This window comes from Aythya marila (assembly GCF_965140915.1).
Source record: "Aythya marila genome assembly, chromosome: Z".
Classification (NCBI taxonomy): domain Eukaryota; kingdom Metazoa; phylum Chordata; class Aves; order Anseriformes; family Anatidae; genus Aythya; species Aythya marila.
The window spans coordinates 44,167,874-44,183,640 of record NC_139080.1 but is presented as its reverse complement, the minus strand read 5'-3'; the positions used below and the strand labels follow the sequence as shown (position 1 = coordinate 44,183,640).

At 35.3% G+C, this 15,767-nt stretch overlaps 1 protein-coding gene across 7 annotated transcripts in view; it reads left to right on the top strand.

Moving 5' to 3' along the window:
- AGTPBP1 (ATP/GTP binding carboxypeptidase 1) overlaps positions 1–15,767 on the top strand; it is a 64,894-nt gene that overhangs the window by 35,214 nt on the left and 13,913 nt on the right. For 6 of the 7 annotated variants that reach the window (XM_082783599.1, XM_082783594.1, XM_082783595.1 and 3 more), the window contains 10 exons: positions 272–358; positions 449–597; positions 2,128–2,215; positions 2,876–3,020; positions 4,687–4,840; positions 5,623–5,803; positions 7,268–7,397; positions 7,748–7,879; positions 10,082–10,258; positions 15,498–15,658. In XM_082783599.1, the coding sequence (XP_082639725.1) occupies positions 272–358; positions 449–597; positions 2,128–2,215; positions 2,876–3,020; positions 4,687–4,840; positions 5,623–5,803; positions 7,268–7,397; positions 7,748–7,879; positions 10,082–10,258; positions 15,498–15,658 (1,404 nt within the window). Of the gene's footprint in view, positions 1–271; positions 359–448; positions 598–2,127; positions 2,216–2,875; positions 3,021–4,686; positions 4,841–5,622; positions 5,804–7,267; positions 7,398–7,747; positions 7,880–10,081; positions 10,259–13,943; positions 14,082–15,497; positions 15,659–15,767 lie in introns of those variants that run through there. The other variant, XM_082783600.1, reaches the window with a different exon arrangement.

Here is a 15,767-nt window from a genome sequence, read left to right as displayed (position 1 = left end):
TACCCCACTGAAAACAATACTCAAATAATAGCCTAAGCCTATTCTCTTTCTCCGTTATATGATCTGGACTTTTAAAAGCGGCAGCGTTATGATAGACTTCACTAAAAGTTTATTTTAAAGTAATGTTGTTTCTGCTATTCAAGATATATTTGTGGAAATGTTCAAAATAATTTCTAAGTTAACAAATATGGGCTAAAATTAACCTAATGAGTTTGTTTCAGTCAAATCTGTTTTACTTATTGGCCCCTTTTTTTTTCTTTTGTACCCTTAGTTGGTCAGTGCCAGAGGAAGCAGATGTTTTGAAGTTTAATTCCAAGTTCGAATCTGGAAACCTACGTAAAGTTATTCAAATCAGAAAGTAAGATATTTCAGCTTTTCTTTTTACATGCAAGGCTTTTCATTTCTGATTTTTTTTAAAAAAGATTAATTTGTTTTTGTTAATCTTCAGAAACGAGTACGATCTAATTCTGAACTCAGATATAAATAGCAATCATTATCATCAATGGTTTTACTTTGAAGTCAGTGGAATGAAAACAGGCATTGGTTACCGGTTTAACATCATCAACTGTGAAAAGTCAAACAGTCAGTTTAACTACGGTAAGATATATTTCCCATACTTTGAGAAGAAATATGTAGAAAAAGCTCTGTACTAGACAACTAAGCTGCTTCCTTTCCTCTCCCCCCTTAAGCCTCCTGGGGACTGGTATAGTTGTGTTTTCTTACAGATCGGATTTTTAAAATAGCATTATTAGAGAATGTTTTGACAAGCTTCGGTAAAAAGAAAAAAAAAATCTTAAAACAGTGGCTGTCAGTTTTTAAAATTTTGTGTTGTGAGTGAAACCACGTTTCTGGTTGAAGAATGTTACTGGTGGCTGCAGCTAAAATTTGTGTTAAGACTGTTGTGGGGATGACACCACCAAAGCCTGTTGACCTGCACAGGTGGAGGAAAATGGCAGCTAATGTCTTTAATCCCTTTCTGAACAAAGGTGTATTTTCAGAAGTGAAAGTAGGTGGACACCTTCTCAGACAGCTTTGTGTTACTGATAGGAAGAGAGGTGCATTGTGTTTGAGAAGGAATCTGAAGTCTCCTCTGAACTTATGTGCTTTGTAAATGCACAAAACCCCTGTAGTCTCTACCTATTACTGTTTCATGGTTGTGCCTCATCCAAAAATATTGGCTTACCTGATACACCTTTATTCTATTTGTCTGGATTTCAGGCATTCAGTGTAAAAACTTTTTTTTCTTCTTTTTTTTTTTTTTTTCTGATGGATATTCTAGAATTCTTCCTTTTAGTCATTTGTAGAGGAGAAAGAGAAAATCCCTTCTCCCACTCATCCTCAGACACTTGGGATAGAGTAACATCGTATTAGTCTTTGTCATAATTTATAATTCACATTGGTAGAATCCAGGAATACCCAAGTAGTTTAACCAGTAGTAAAATGCTTTTAAATTCTGTTTTCACCAGTTACCTTAGATCTTCATTCATATGTTTCAAACACTTAGTAGTTACTTTTTTTAAGTATATTGATTGAACCAGTCAATATATTTGACTAATTACCTAAGTAGCAAATACTGTTCAATTAAGATATATAATTTTCCATTCCAACTTGATACGAAGTATTCAACTTAACTATATTCTTCCAAAAATATAAACTGTCACTGTAAAAAAAAAAATAAAAATATCATTCTGAAACATCAGTTACTTTTACAGCTATTCACGTGAATGGATAATAGTTTTTTTTTTTTTTTTTTTAAAAAAAAAAAACAACTTTTTGAAGCCTTTTTATATAGGTGAGTTGGATAGAGTAGAACCCTAGATTTTCGTGGATTATTATTTGTGCTAACCACAGCTTTCGCTTACACATTTTGTTTTCACCTTGTGTAGATCTGATTTTTTTAATTTGCTGTTTTCTGAAAACAAGGAGGAAGGACAGTCTTTTGTGACCTGATTGAAAAAGAATGTATAGAATGTATAATATTCAGATATTTATACAAGTGTACTCTTTGATGGTAAATGAGCATAGCTAGTTTGGAGACTCACATAAAAATGTTGATGTGGTCCATTACTTATAAGATTGCGACGTTTAAGGTTAAGCATTAAAATGAGATGCATTTTTTCCTTGAAGGCATGCAGCCCCTTATGTATTCTGTTCAGGAAGCATTAAATTCTCGACCATCATGGACTCGTGTTGGGACAGATATTTGTTACTATAAGTAAGTACACCTGTCAAACATACACCAAAGCTTTTACTGAAGATTAGTGTAAGTAGAATTTTTAAGGAAAAATGTTTGGTATTAACTTTTAATAATTACATTTTAGTGGTTTGGTTTTGAACACATTTTTCTTCCTCAGCTGTAGAGAATGACACAAGTGACAGATGTTGGGTGCTTTTTTTTTTTTTATTAGCACACAGCAAATGTAGTTCATCTTTCATTACATATTGCTGGAGAACCTTTTTATGGAATGTGCAAATACCTGTTTACTGAAATGTTAATAGTGATTTCCAGTAATATTGATAAAGTGGTGTTCGTATTTAGTCTGTTTTCTATTTAATCATGCAATCATTGTAGAGCAATCATAAAACACAGGATGAGAAGGTAACAGCATATCCTTGTGTTACCCTTCTGGTCAACAGTTGCTTACTTCCTTTTTTTGTTTGTTTGTGTACTCGCATCTTCCTGATGTGCATGCATGTGTATCCCTACTGTGATGAAGTATCTTACAGATGGTGGGAAAGAGTGCATTTAACCTGGATGAAAAGGGAAGAGAAATACAGTCCCTAAAAATTTTCTTGCTCTTATAATGTGGTTCAGAAATAATCAACGATACTGAAAAGTATTCTAGTATGTCTATTCACTTCACTTTACTCTTAGGAATCATTTTTCAAGAAGTTCGATTGCTGCTGGGGGTCAGAAAGGAAAATCTTACTACACGATTACGTTCACAGTGACTTTTCAACATAAAGATGATGTCTGCTACTTTGCTTACCATTATCCATATACATACTCAACTTTAAAGGTGAGAAGATTACAATCCATTACAAAGATCAATATTTACACATTTAGAGAATGTGATACAGAAGCATTCGTGATTGATTTCTTTTTACTTCTTTCTGTGGAGTTCAAAATGCTGCTTGAAATTGAGGATTATAAAACATTAGTACTTAGAATGGTGATGTGTAGGTTGTTATAAAAAACAGTAACTGGAAAAATAAATGCATCCTTTCAGGCTAAAAGTTTTTTTCTGAGAATCACAATTCATAATTGTCTGGAAAACTACTAATTGAATTTTATTTATTTATTTATTTTGAGTCAAATGACTCATATCCTGATGATGTATGTATACCTTTTCATAACAGATCTATCAAAGTTACAATTACGTAAGATAATCAGGGACATTTTCAGGATAATGAATTACCTGAAAAGGGTATTGTAAAGTACCAAGCAAAACTTGGTTGGAATTTCAAGTGGTTGTTTTTGTCATAGTATTAAAAATACGCTTGGGGATTCAGTGGCTAGTATGAAACTGTGTTGAGCAAAGCTTTTTACGAAGGAGTGTTCTCTCCCTGATGGCAGTTTATAAGCAGCTGCTGCCTCCAACAGCTTTGAGGCCTGGGGTTTCTGCCTAACCAGCTGCTGGAGCCCAGCTGAGGGACCCAGGGGTCTCTGTCCCAGGTTGATGGATGTGGCTGCTGCTTCCGTGTTTGCAGGTTCAGTCAGTAGTAGCAGTAACCTAGACAGAGACAGACTGACACCCATCTCCCCACCCCCCAGTGTCACAGCTACACAGACTGGCACAGACAAGGTGCTGCCTTCAACAGCCCTCATTTAACATTTCCAATACTTACTTTAAACCTAGTTTCAAGTCTCTTTCCTTCTCTCCAGCTGGTAAAGACTGCTGATCCAAGTGAGAGCATCCCCCTTCCCTGGATTCACAAGCATGCACACGTCGTGGGGTGCTGCTATGGCCCATCTGTCCATGCAATCCCCTGCCTGATCCTCATCCCTCTTACCTGCTGTAGAGGCCTTCTGCTTGCAGGCTAGTCCAGATGGATGCTTACTGGCACATGGGTGCACACGCTCATCTGGCAGGCACTCTGCCTCGTGGTGCCTCCCAAAGACCAGCATGACTCTGCCTGCTTGGTAACCCTGCCTGGACCTGGGTCCTCAAACTTGCTGGCTAGTCCAACTAGCTTTCTCCAAAGCTTTGCCTGTATTTTTCCAGGCCCACCAGCCTAATGCCTGGAGACATTTGATCTTGGCCATTGTTTCTATTATATCTTGTTTACCAGCTTTGTCTCTCTCTCGTTCCTGGTTATTGCTTCCCCCTTTACTTGTTATCTTCTGCACTGAAAAGGTCCCTGATCAGGTAACCTTAGTGAATCACAGGCACTCACTTTCCACGTACCCTTACAGTTTCATTTGGTAGAAAAGGAAGAAATCTACTCTCTGTTCCTTCATTTGCCTCAAAGCAGTTGTAACAGCAGGCTATATAAAGAAAAGCAGTCAGTTTGTTAGAAATACAGAGAGTGGTATTTAATGGTCAAAAGTACCATGGGAGCTTTAATACTGTTTAGAATGACAAAAAGAAAGAAGGATTAAACAGGACACATGGAATAAGCTGTCATAAATGATTGCAAAACATTTGATCTGTATTTTTTTTTGTTATTATTTTGGGGATGAAGATGCATCTTCAGAAGTTGGAATCTATGCACAACCCTCAACAGATATATTTTCGACAAGATGTTCTCTGTGAGACCCTGGCTGGCAACAGTTGTCCCTTAGTCACTATTACAGCCATGCCAGAGTCAAATTACTATGAACATATCTGTCAGTTTAGTAAGTATGATTTTTCTTTCTCATCAATTGAAAAGAATGGAAAAACATCTCTTTATGAAAAAAAAAATAGTATTAACCACTGTGCATTGTAAAAGTAGCAATGTAAATAGAGTAAGATTAATGAATCACATTAGAGGAGAAGGTTGTTCATATTCAGGATTTGTTTTGTATTTAAAAATACTTGTGGTAGTCAAGGATATTTATAAGTGACTTTTTTTCTTTCAAATATTAAGTAAGTTGCTAGATATTTTTGCATGTAGCATTTTGCAGACAATACACCTTGGAAAATGGGTACCTGAGTTCTGAGTTCCTTTTTTGTCTCCAAAAGTTCAGCATATTTGTTTGTCAAAAAAAAATAAATCTTTCCCAGAGCTAAAGATAGAGTCATGTGTAAGCTACTGTGATTTGAACTGCACTTTGGTCATAACAGCATTCTATTTTATTCTTCCCTGCTACAAGTTTTGTCTATTGAAAAAAAAAAAAAAAAAAAAAAAGCATCAAACTTGTCAGATCGTAATCACCAGCTCAAGCTGGTTATGCTCATGTGTCTTGGATTGAATTTAAAGCTCAGTTGTGAGAATTCTGTAATTAGCAGTCCTTGTAACAATATTCTGGCAAGCTGTATCAAGAATTCCCCATTTATGTGAATATACTGAAAAATAACTCCCAAATAATCTATTGTGGTTTGTAATAAAAGAGGCTGTCTTTTCCTCTCTTCAATTAACAGACTGCTTAATTAGCTTGAGTCTTATTTTGCAACTTTTGTGCATGCTTCTTTTTAGGGAATCGTCCTTATATTTTTCTGTCTGCTCGTGTACATCCTGGAGAGACTAATGCAAGCTGGGTTATGAAGGGAACACTGGAATATCTTATGAGCAATAACCCAAATGCCCAAAGTTTACGAGAATCTTATATTTTCAAAATTATTCCCATGCTCAATCCGGATGGTGTCATCAATGGAAAGTAAGCATAAGTTTACTTACAGATACTTGACCTCTAATACAAAGTCTTTGAATCTGTTATTAAAAAAAAATAAAAAAAATCTAAACTAATCCCAAAACATAAACATATTTAACAAAAGAAGTATTTAGTATGAAGAAAATTACTTAGGAAATTTCTAGACCTTAGTTTTCCATTTTTTGGCTTTCCAAGGTAGGTGCAGTTGTTTCAGGAATTCAAACTTTATAAATATATGTTCATTTTTTATGGTTGATTTGATATCATTTTAATTGTCTCTCTGAACTACTAGAAAATACTACTGTTCGCAGTCTCGGATAGGTATAGAATGGTATATGATACCACAGCTGCTTCTAGAAAAAGTATGACAAGTTCATATTTATCATGAAAAGTAAGTTCTTATATCTGATACAGCTTTTTATATAGTTCTCCCTTTTTTTTTCCTGTGTTTTTTAGAAGGATGTTATGGAAGTGGCTGTGTCATCAGGTGTTATTAAAGGGGAGAACTATATTAGGTCAGTAAGAGAGTATCCTGAATTTATGATAGCTTAATGGCAATACTTTCATTTACTACTACTTTTCTTACTAAATCCAAGGAATATTTCAGAACGCTTTGACACTGCAATCAATAAGTATTCAGCAGTCTATATTGGTTATAGGGAGTTCTCATAAAATGGAAATTCCAGTATGGTGAATCTGCACTTCTTTCTTACCTAGTTATGAGTAGTATTTTAGAAGTTTTTCCAAAAAAAACAACAATAAAACACATTCAAACCAATGATAGATTTGAGTAGAACCCTCTCTTTATATACATAAAAATACGTACGACCTGAAAACCTGGAATTAAATCATTCAGACTATAAGTGAAGGTTTAACACAATTTAAGAGAGTTAACAAATCTGTCCAATCAGACACAATTAAAAAAGAAATGTACTGAAAATGACTGTACAAATGTGAATTTCTGCAACCTAAACAGTTCTTACTGAAAGTTTGCTGAATACAGAGATGATTTTTGTTTCCTTATTTTCGTAATAGCTGGCTGTCTCCTGATGACTTCACGTTGAAATCTTAGATTTCTGGTTGACATTAGTATTTGTTACAGAAGTCAACACACCAAAACTGTAAAGATACCATATGTTTGAAGTTACTGATTTTGAACTAGCATTTAAATAAAATCACAAGCTTTCAGTTTCAACAGCACATACGCAAGATAACAATTAAATTAATATGAGAAACCACTTCTGATTTATTTTTACGTTTTCTGTAACATGGCTTAAAAATAAAAGCTCAAATATTTCTATACATTTCTATTAATCACAGTGTTATAAAACTGAAGTTTATTTCTTACCAGGCTGTTCCAAAGAAGCAGTGGTAACAACTAAAACTTCAGGTTGGGGGGGAAGCTTATTTAAAAGTATTCAGATAATACAAACATATTATCATGTGTTTTTCCTTCTTCCTCTGCAATAGCCACCGTTGCTCTTTAAGTGGAGAAGACTTAAACAGACAGTGGCAAAATCCAAATCCAGATCTGCATCCCACCATTTACCATGCTAAAGGCTTACTGCAATATTTGGCTGCTATTAAACGTTTACCACTGGTGAGTATGTCTGTATAAACAATTCTGAAGCTTTTAAACTTAGCTGTTCTATAAAACAAACATTTTCATAAGGTCTTACAACGTATCACACTTAAAAATTTGACTTGGTGAAATGAGCTTTTGCAGATTTCTAAGTCTGAATTTGTTTTTATTGTTAGGGTGGAGGGTTAAATCCTTCCATAGAAGAATCCTGCCTTTTCTTCATAATGCAAAAGTTTATCATATAGAGAGTTTTGTTTGATATTTTTTTTGAACTTTCAACAGTGAAAATATAAATACAATAGAAGGATAAATGAAGATTTTTAAAATTTATGTGCCTTGGCTTTATAGTGGTATATGGTTAATTGTAGGTTTACTGCGATTATCATGGCCATTCGCGTAAAAAGAATGTATTTATGTATGGCTGCAGCATCAAAGAGACAATGTGGCACACAAATGTTAATGCTGCCTCTTGTGACCTAATGGAAGACCCTGGTTATAGGGTAAGTTTGACATTAATACCTTTTTCACTTGGCATGCATTTGGAATATGCCTTTCAAATAACTTCCTAGTCTTATTCTGTGCACACAGTGACTTCATAGCATAACCAGACTTATTTGGAATGATCGCTTTTAGTTCATCTGTGTATGTCAAAATATTTTGATAGCTTTAAACATCATTTGTATGCTAATACAGCTTAAGAATTTACTGTTAGCAGAGTGCTTAATTTTTTTTCAAATAGCATTGTGTGCTTTTTCTGTTCAACACCTTGAAGCAAATATATGGAAAATATACTTCTGTGCATTTATAATTAGTCAATGGAAAAAAAATCATTTGAGTATGGGAAATAATAGAATAGGGTCAAGAAAATAAGCAAAAATAACAAAATTACCCCGAGAAATACTCATATATATGGAAAAAAGCAAAGTTCCTGTTTTAAAAACATGTAGTTATGAGGCATTTACCCCTAATACACAATTAATTTACATGAGCAACATCCACTGTATTATATAACCTTTTAAAAATTCATAAAATAAAATTCAAAGAATTATGTGATAATTTATTCTGTGTAGCTCCACTGCCGCCATGTGGCAATTAGAAATATGTGCAACCTAAAATATCCAAACAGCTTGTGTTTTCTAAGGAGATGCAAACTTGGAAGGACTTGTGGGTGATGTGATGGTTGGAAGCTGTCTTGAGCATGACAATTATGAGATGATAGGGTTTTTGATCTTTGGTAAAGTAAGGAAGGTGGTTAGCAGAACTGCTGCCTTGGATTTCCAGAAGGCAGCATTTGGTCTATTTAGAAACCTGTCTTGGGAGTGGTTCTGAAAGGCAAAGGAGGCCAGGAAGGCAGGACCTTTTTCTTTAAAGATCAGCCTGGCTTCTTCAGGAACTCAGCAAGGAAAAGAGTTCATGAACTCTGGAAGGAGTGGACGGCTCATGAGGACTATAGAGCTTGTTGCCTAATTGTGCAGGGAGAAAATTGGAAGGGCTAAAGTCCAACTGGAACTCAATTTGTATAGTGCAGCAAAAGACAATAAAAAGTGCTTTTATAAATACATGAACATTGAAAGGAAGATTAGGAGAATCTGCATCCTTTATTGGATGGAGACTTCAGTAATTTACCAGCAGTCTTAGCTAACCATGATGGATGCAGTTGACTGGAAATTAGCAAATGTGACTAACCTACAAGAAGGGCAGGTTTTGGCCCCTTGCTATATGAAAGATGTTGAGGTGCTGGAGTGCATGTAGAGTAGAATAACAAAGCTGGTGAAGGATCTAGAAAACAAGACATATGAGGAGTGACTGAGAGCACATGAGTTTTATAGTGTGGAGAAAAGAAGGCTGAGGGGAGACCTCGGCTCTCTCTACAGCTACCTGAAAGGTAGTGAAAGGTTGTAACAAGCAGCGTGTCAGTTCTTTTCTCAGGTGAGGAATGATAATCCTGTCATGGAAATGGTCTCAAGTTGCTCCAAGGGAGGTTTAGATTAGATATTAGGAAGAATTTCTTCACAGAGAGGGTAGCAAAGATTGGAACAGGTTGTCCAGGGAAGTGGTAGAGTTCACCATCCCTAGAGCATTTAAGAGGCATGTGGACCTGGCACCAAAGGACATGATGGGACCTGGTAGGTCAGGCCATCTTGAAGGTCTTTTCCAACCTAGATGATTCTATGATTTTCCATAGCTGTAATGTGAACAGCTTGAACTTTGATTCATAATCTTGAGGTTAATTGTGTGCTTAGTGCTTTGCAGAATATGGATGAATTTTATGTGTTAATAAAATTGTGCCTGTTAGGTCTGCAGGTTGGATTGTTGGAACAGTTCAATATCTGAATTATGCTTCCTTAACTATAAGGGTTGTGTAGGACACGTAATTTAAGCAAAGTTATCTGGGTGAATTAGAAGGAGATAGTGATCACCTGAAGAATTCCTCATTCCTATACACTTAACTAATACTTCATTTTAGGAACTGCGTCTGAAAAATAGGATTTAAACAAGTAGGAAGTTACGAACCTGTTGTCATTTGAGCCTCCTGGGCTTAAATAAGTCCAGCTGGCAAAGTCTTTTTAATTATTACTCTTATATTAATTTAAACTACAGACAGATTGTCTGATGACAGTTTGTGATTTAATGTTTTCTCTTCCCTTCCTTTTGTAAATGGAATAAAGAATCACCGTCTCTTTCGGATTATTGTCTTGCAGACACTCCCTAAGATCCTGAGTCAAACTGCACCAGCATTCTGTATGGGCAGCTGCAGCTTTGTAGTGGAAAAGTCCAAGGAGTCAACAGCACGAGTTGTTGTCTGGAGAGAGATTGGAGTACAGAGGAGCTACACCATGGAAAGCACATTATGTGGATGTGACCAGGGTAAATACAAGGTAAGAAAGTGTATCAGTTAAAACTGCTCTTGCTTTATAATTTCTACCATTTGCATTGGTATCCTGGTCTATAACCCCACTTGCTTGCTTGCTTACCTTAGACTTCTAAAACTGCTCTAAGATCTCTGTACTGTAAAGTTGGTGAAATGACATTATTTGCAATATTACAAGTTGCATAACAGTCTTTGTCTGTCACTTAAAACACATCATTGTATGCTATGCTTATGGGCTGTTTTAACAAGCTTACTGTTAATTATTGCTTATAGCACAAAGGAATGCATGTAATTAAAAAATTCAGAGAACTGTTCTTTCCAGTAGATTATTCAGATTGGGTGGTAATAAATGCCAATACTAGAATAAAAAAAATCCTTCACATGTGGCAGTTTTAGACTTCACCATGGCAGTTACTGGTTCTTCAGAAAGTATTTAGTACAGAATTTTTGTAGATCAAGAAATAAATTTAGGAAGCAAAACACTTTCATATTGTCTTAACAACACTATTAAGTGTGTATCTTTAGGTAAACTCATCATAGCTGTTTCATTTCTAGACTTAGAGCTTTTTTTCAAGTTGTGTCATTCAAACCGTTAATAGGGATGGATGTTTTAAAACAAAAACCGACCCCCCTCACTAGTAGAAAACTTACATCATAAGGAAAAACCTTTGTAGGAAGAAAAGGAAAAAAAAGTAAAAATCCTAACATCAGATCTTCAGCTTCCATCACTGGGTTAATTGTGGCTAAAAGTTGAAGCAAGTTTGTAAAGTGAACGTTCAGAGAAGTCACATCTTCCTCTGCTTCAAAACGGAGTTTAGAAGACTAAACTCTTTTATACTCAAGAAAATGTGACCAGAAGCCACAGATAAGGTGCTTGACAAAATGAGAACCAGAAGGCTGGGACAAAGAAGGAGGAGGAGAAAAAAGGGTGTAATGAGGTATATTTACCCATGCTTATCTTTTCAGACAGCAGGAAGATATTTTGGCAGGAATTATAGTAGGTCTGTAACTACTGAATGAGTGCATTAATTTTGTCAATTAACAACAAGCATTCCTGTTATTGTCGGAATATTCCATTACAATTTTCATTGTTCCTCAGATGTTGACATTATGGGGTTTTAAAAAATAACCTATCCAGCTAGTTTGAAACTTCCAGAATATTCTTATAAACATCAACATTCATGGCCTTCACAGTGCTCCTACAGAAAGTTCTTATTGAAAGGTGAATAGAGATGTTTTGTGGACAAACTTTTGAGATGCTTAAGTTGCAAAGCCCTTCAGTGAGGGAGGAAGAAATGGCTGAATTGTGGAAAAATCAGTTACTCTAAAGGGAAAAGCATTCTCCTACATGCTATAAACAAGTTGATGAGATTGAATTGCTGTTCTGTCACTTATTTTGTTTGGAATGAAACAGTTCATGAGGTCTTAGTCATTCTTTGTCATACAGGAAGAACCTTCATTGTTTCTTCACTATGATAATGCTCAGGTTAATTAATGAAATTTGTCTCAAAGGCCAAAGTTACTAGACAGATAAAGGAAAGAGCAACATTTCTGCAAGGAGACTGCCAAAGAGAGAAGAGACTGGGCCTTTTTTCTATGGAGGAAGTGAAGCCAGCAACTCCATGAATGGACTTGTGATATAAATTTGTTTTCATATTTCATATGTTATTTCAAAACACAAAACTGAGTTAAGCTGTTGAAATTCTCTCCTCTACTGCTTGCCACCCCAAAAGACATGACAGTTCAGATCTGAGGGACTGTGTGCTGTGTAAAGGTCTGAAGCGCTTTTCTGCTCTCCTGGCTTACTGTCATCACTGAATTTTGTCAAAGCACAAAGAAGATTACTAAAAAATTTTGTTCTTTTTGAAAGAAATTATGACTCTCTGCCAAAGTTGGTCATCACTTCTTATTATTTTTAATTTTGCTTGGACAGTGATGATGCTAGACTGCGTACAGACAGGAAGGAAGTTGTTTAACTGAAGTTTGCAATTAGGATCGCTGGGCCAGTTATCTCTGGAAGCAAACTCACTTGAACTGCTTGTGTGTTGTTTTTGTAACACATTGAAAATCAGTGCTGCAAATATGGTTTAGCAATCTGTGATTCAAGATACGAAGACCAAAAAGATGAGGTGAAAAGTTGCTCAGTAATCTATGAAGGATAGTTAAGATTCCAGATAAAAGGAAAATTTTGTTACTAAACCTAAAAGTTGAACAGTAATTTTACTAGGAAATCTGTTCCTTTCCTGCTTGGAGATTAATGAGTTTGGTAGTATGACTTAATTTTTAAGTTAATTGAGAAGGCTTTGTTGCTTGGAAATTTTACAATGCACAGAAAAGAAGACTTCAAGAGTCTAAAACAAGGATTTGGTCAACAAACAAAGTTACCACGATCATTCCATCTCTACACTTCGAATTCACAAAAATGATCACATCTTTGTAACCCCTACTTTCTCCAAATCTTAGTACAACTTTTCTATTTAAATACATATTACAGGAAGATTTGTCTCAACTTAAGGTGGCAGCCTGTTGCACCTTCTGTCACACATCTTTGTTTTTGGGTAGGAGAGTCCATTGCTGAGAAGAAATATGAAGCCATTTACATGCCGTACTTAGTAAGGAAGACACCAATCAGCTGTAAAAAATATTACTGTCTGCTGTATAGGATAATGACTGTGTAAAATATAAAGGAAAAAGGAAAAAAATTCAGAATTTCAAACAGCCAAAATTCCAAGCATCTTTTTTTTTTTTTTTTTTAAGCTACCTTGAGGTGGCTAAACTTGTGCTTAACAGCAATGTTTGTAGCATATAAGAAACTTAATTTGGCCACAGTTGAAGGTATTAGAGTAATAGTTGAAGGTATTTGGAAGATCAAGAAGCAGAGTACAATCAAAGCTTCAGCAAAAGTGAACTTCATCTCAGTTCTTCAGTGCAATTACAATGTCTTGAAGCAGACTTTGGGTCCCTTGTTTTGTGGAAAGTAAGAGAATTTTCTGATAGATCATTAAGAGTGGATTAAGAAGTTTTATATTTGACAAGTATGTGTTACTGCATTCTCTGCTGATCAAAGAAATGATAAAAGCAAACCTAGACTTTAGCTTAGGCTTTTACTTCAAGCCTATAGGCTCTTCAGTATAGCATGTTCAAAGTCCTGCTTGGTTCACAAGTTACCCATCTCCTATTTGATCCATTTAGATTTCTCTTTAGTTATGTACTGTTTCTGCTGTGCTGAAAATAGCAGCCATGGAATATGCACACGCTATTTATCTTTCTAACAATTGTCTTTGCACTTTATTTCATACTATACTCTTGTCAACTTAAACAGCCACTCCTCTGATACTCTCTGTAAGGAGTCTGCCAACTAACTGTATCTTCTTCAGCAACAGATGTAGACAATGATCGGAAAAGTTTCTGAACATCCAGTTGTGCACCTTAGTAATCTTTGTAACAGTGAGATTACTGTTACACTTCTCCTTCCTCTTCTGCATACTTGTTGCCTCTTGTCCTTAATGTTATTTTAATCTTTTTGGGGCAGGGACTGTGTCTTCCTGTGATTAGCGTAGTGGAGCCCCAGCTATGATTGGGGTCTTCGAATGTTACAGATGTGCAAACAGATAACAAAACATAAACAAAAATTTGGCCTCTGTGGATAAGGTACTGCACTGGGAGTGAGGAGAACTGATTTCTGTTCCCAGCGGGGTCAGTGACATGCTGTGAGACACTGTGCAAATCGCTTCAGCCCTCTCTGCCTCCATTTCTCCATCAATAAAATGAGGATAATTCTTCCTTTATTAATAAAGTGCTTTGAAACCTACAGCACAAAAGCACTATAAAAGAGGTAAGTATTATTATTATTAACAATAATACTTAGTATCCAATTCTTGTTCACTGATAACAGGTTTCTGTGCCATTTGACAGGAGGATGACACTTTTATAGAATAGTAGGTATTGCTTTAGCTTTCTTGTTACTAAAAGGCACCTTGTTTATGAAGACTACTGATAAAAAGAGAAATTGCAAGAAAAATAATTTCAAGCTTTCCATTTAAGTTTGCATACAGTCAAAACAGAAGTACGTGAAGTATGTGCAAACAGCAATACAATTCTTCTGAGCCTTGCATTTTATAGTACAGCATCAGCGTGGCAACATACAAAGCTTGTGCTCTAGCTTTTAGGTCAAAAAAAAAAAAAAAGGATTCTCTGTTCTTTTTGCTTCATATATTTTCCTCCTGGGTGAGAGCTTGCCACTGTTTCCTGGTTCGTCTGCTTTCCTGCTTGTTTTGTCAAAGCTTCTTTTTAACTACCCATTTCTTTAAGAGGCTTAGAAGAAACAAACTAAACTCTTCCTTAAATTCTCCCGAGAGTAAGAAGTTGCAGAGGGAATATTGAATTAGGTTGTGACGCTGAATATGTTATTGTATATATGGTTCAGTACTGGCCAATTCTGTAATTTTTGAGGATGACTCTGTAATACTGTTCTCTTTTTGTAAAAGAGTTGAGGTCAGAGGTTCTGTCCTTACATAAAGCATTGCTCACTTGCTCACTAAGTCTATAATCTGATGGGACATGTCACATGTGGTCTTGAAGAATAACACAAATTCTACCTCTTCACAGAAGAAAATATCTTATTCAAGTTAGAAAACTGTTGCTTTTGATACTTCAATTTTATGTTTGTCTTTTTTATTTAATAAATGTGTGAATAAATGCTTTCAGAATTAACATGTAACCTCTAACTCATAGGAGGGGAAGAGATACTTGTTTATGTTAAGGAGTAACATTATTTTAAATTCTCGTTTATGTGTTCGACCATGATCAACTTCATTGATATGTTCTAAGTGTGAATTTACTCATTTTGAAGGGACTTTTGTTTGAAAAATCTTGTATTTGAGATACTCTTATTTGAAATTCATTTTTTTAAATTTTGTCTCAACTTTTATAAATAATTTAGACTTATAAACTTGGACATAGTATCTAATCTCTCTCTTCCAATGTAAATGGGTAAAAGTTCTTTTAATATTGATGTGCTATTCGTATTAAATAGGAAGCTCTGAAGAAATGCAGAAGTGTCCAGAAATGTCTGTTTCCCCTTAGAAGACTCAAGTTGTTATTGTCTGTTTTGTTTTGTTCCTGATACTTGTGCTAAGCATTTACTCTGCAGTTCTTAAATGTGTTGTAAATAATAATTGTGCAGTATGTGTGGGTTTATCTGCATGTACCTATTTTATATTTTTTAAATCTTATTTTTAAATTAGGGATTGCAGATAGGGACAAGAGAACTGGAGGAGATGGGAGCCAAGTTCTGTGTTGGCTTACTGCGTTTAAAAAGAATGGCCTCACCTTTGGAATACAACCTACCTTCTAGTCTGCTGGATATTGAAAATGAGTTGATTGAGTCGAGCTGTAAAGTGACAAGGTAGTACACATTTATTATATTTCCTTTTTTTTTTTTTCCAGGTAAAAAAGTTTATTTCTCAAATTAAGTGAAGATTCTCTCAAAAAATGTTATTTCAGTCTTCAGAAAG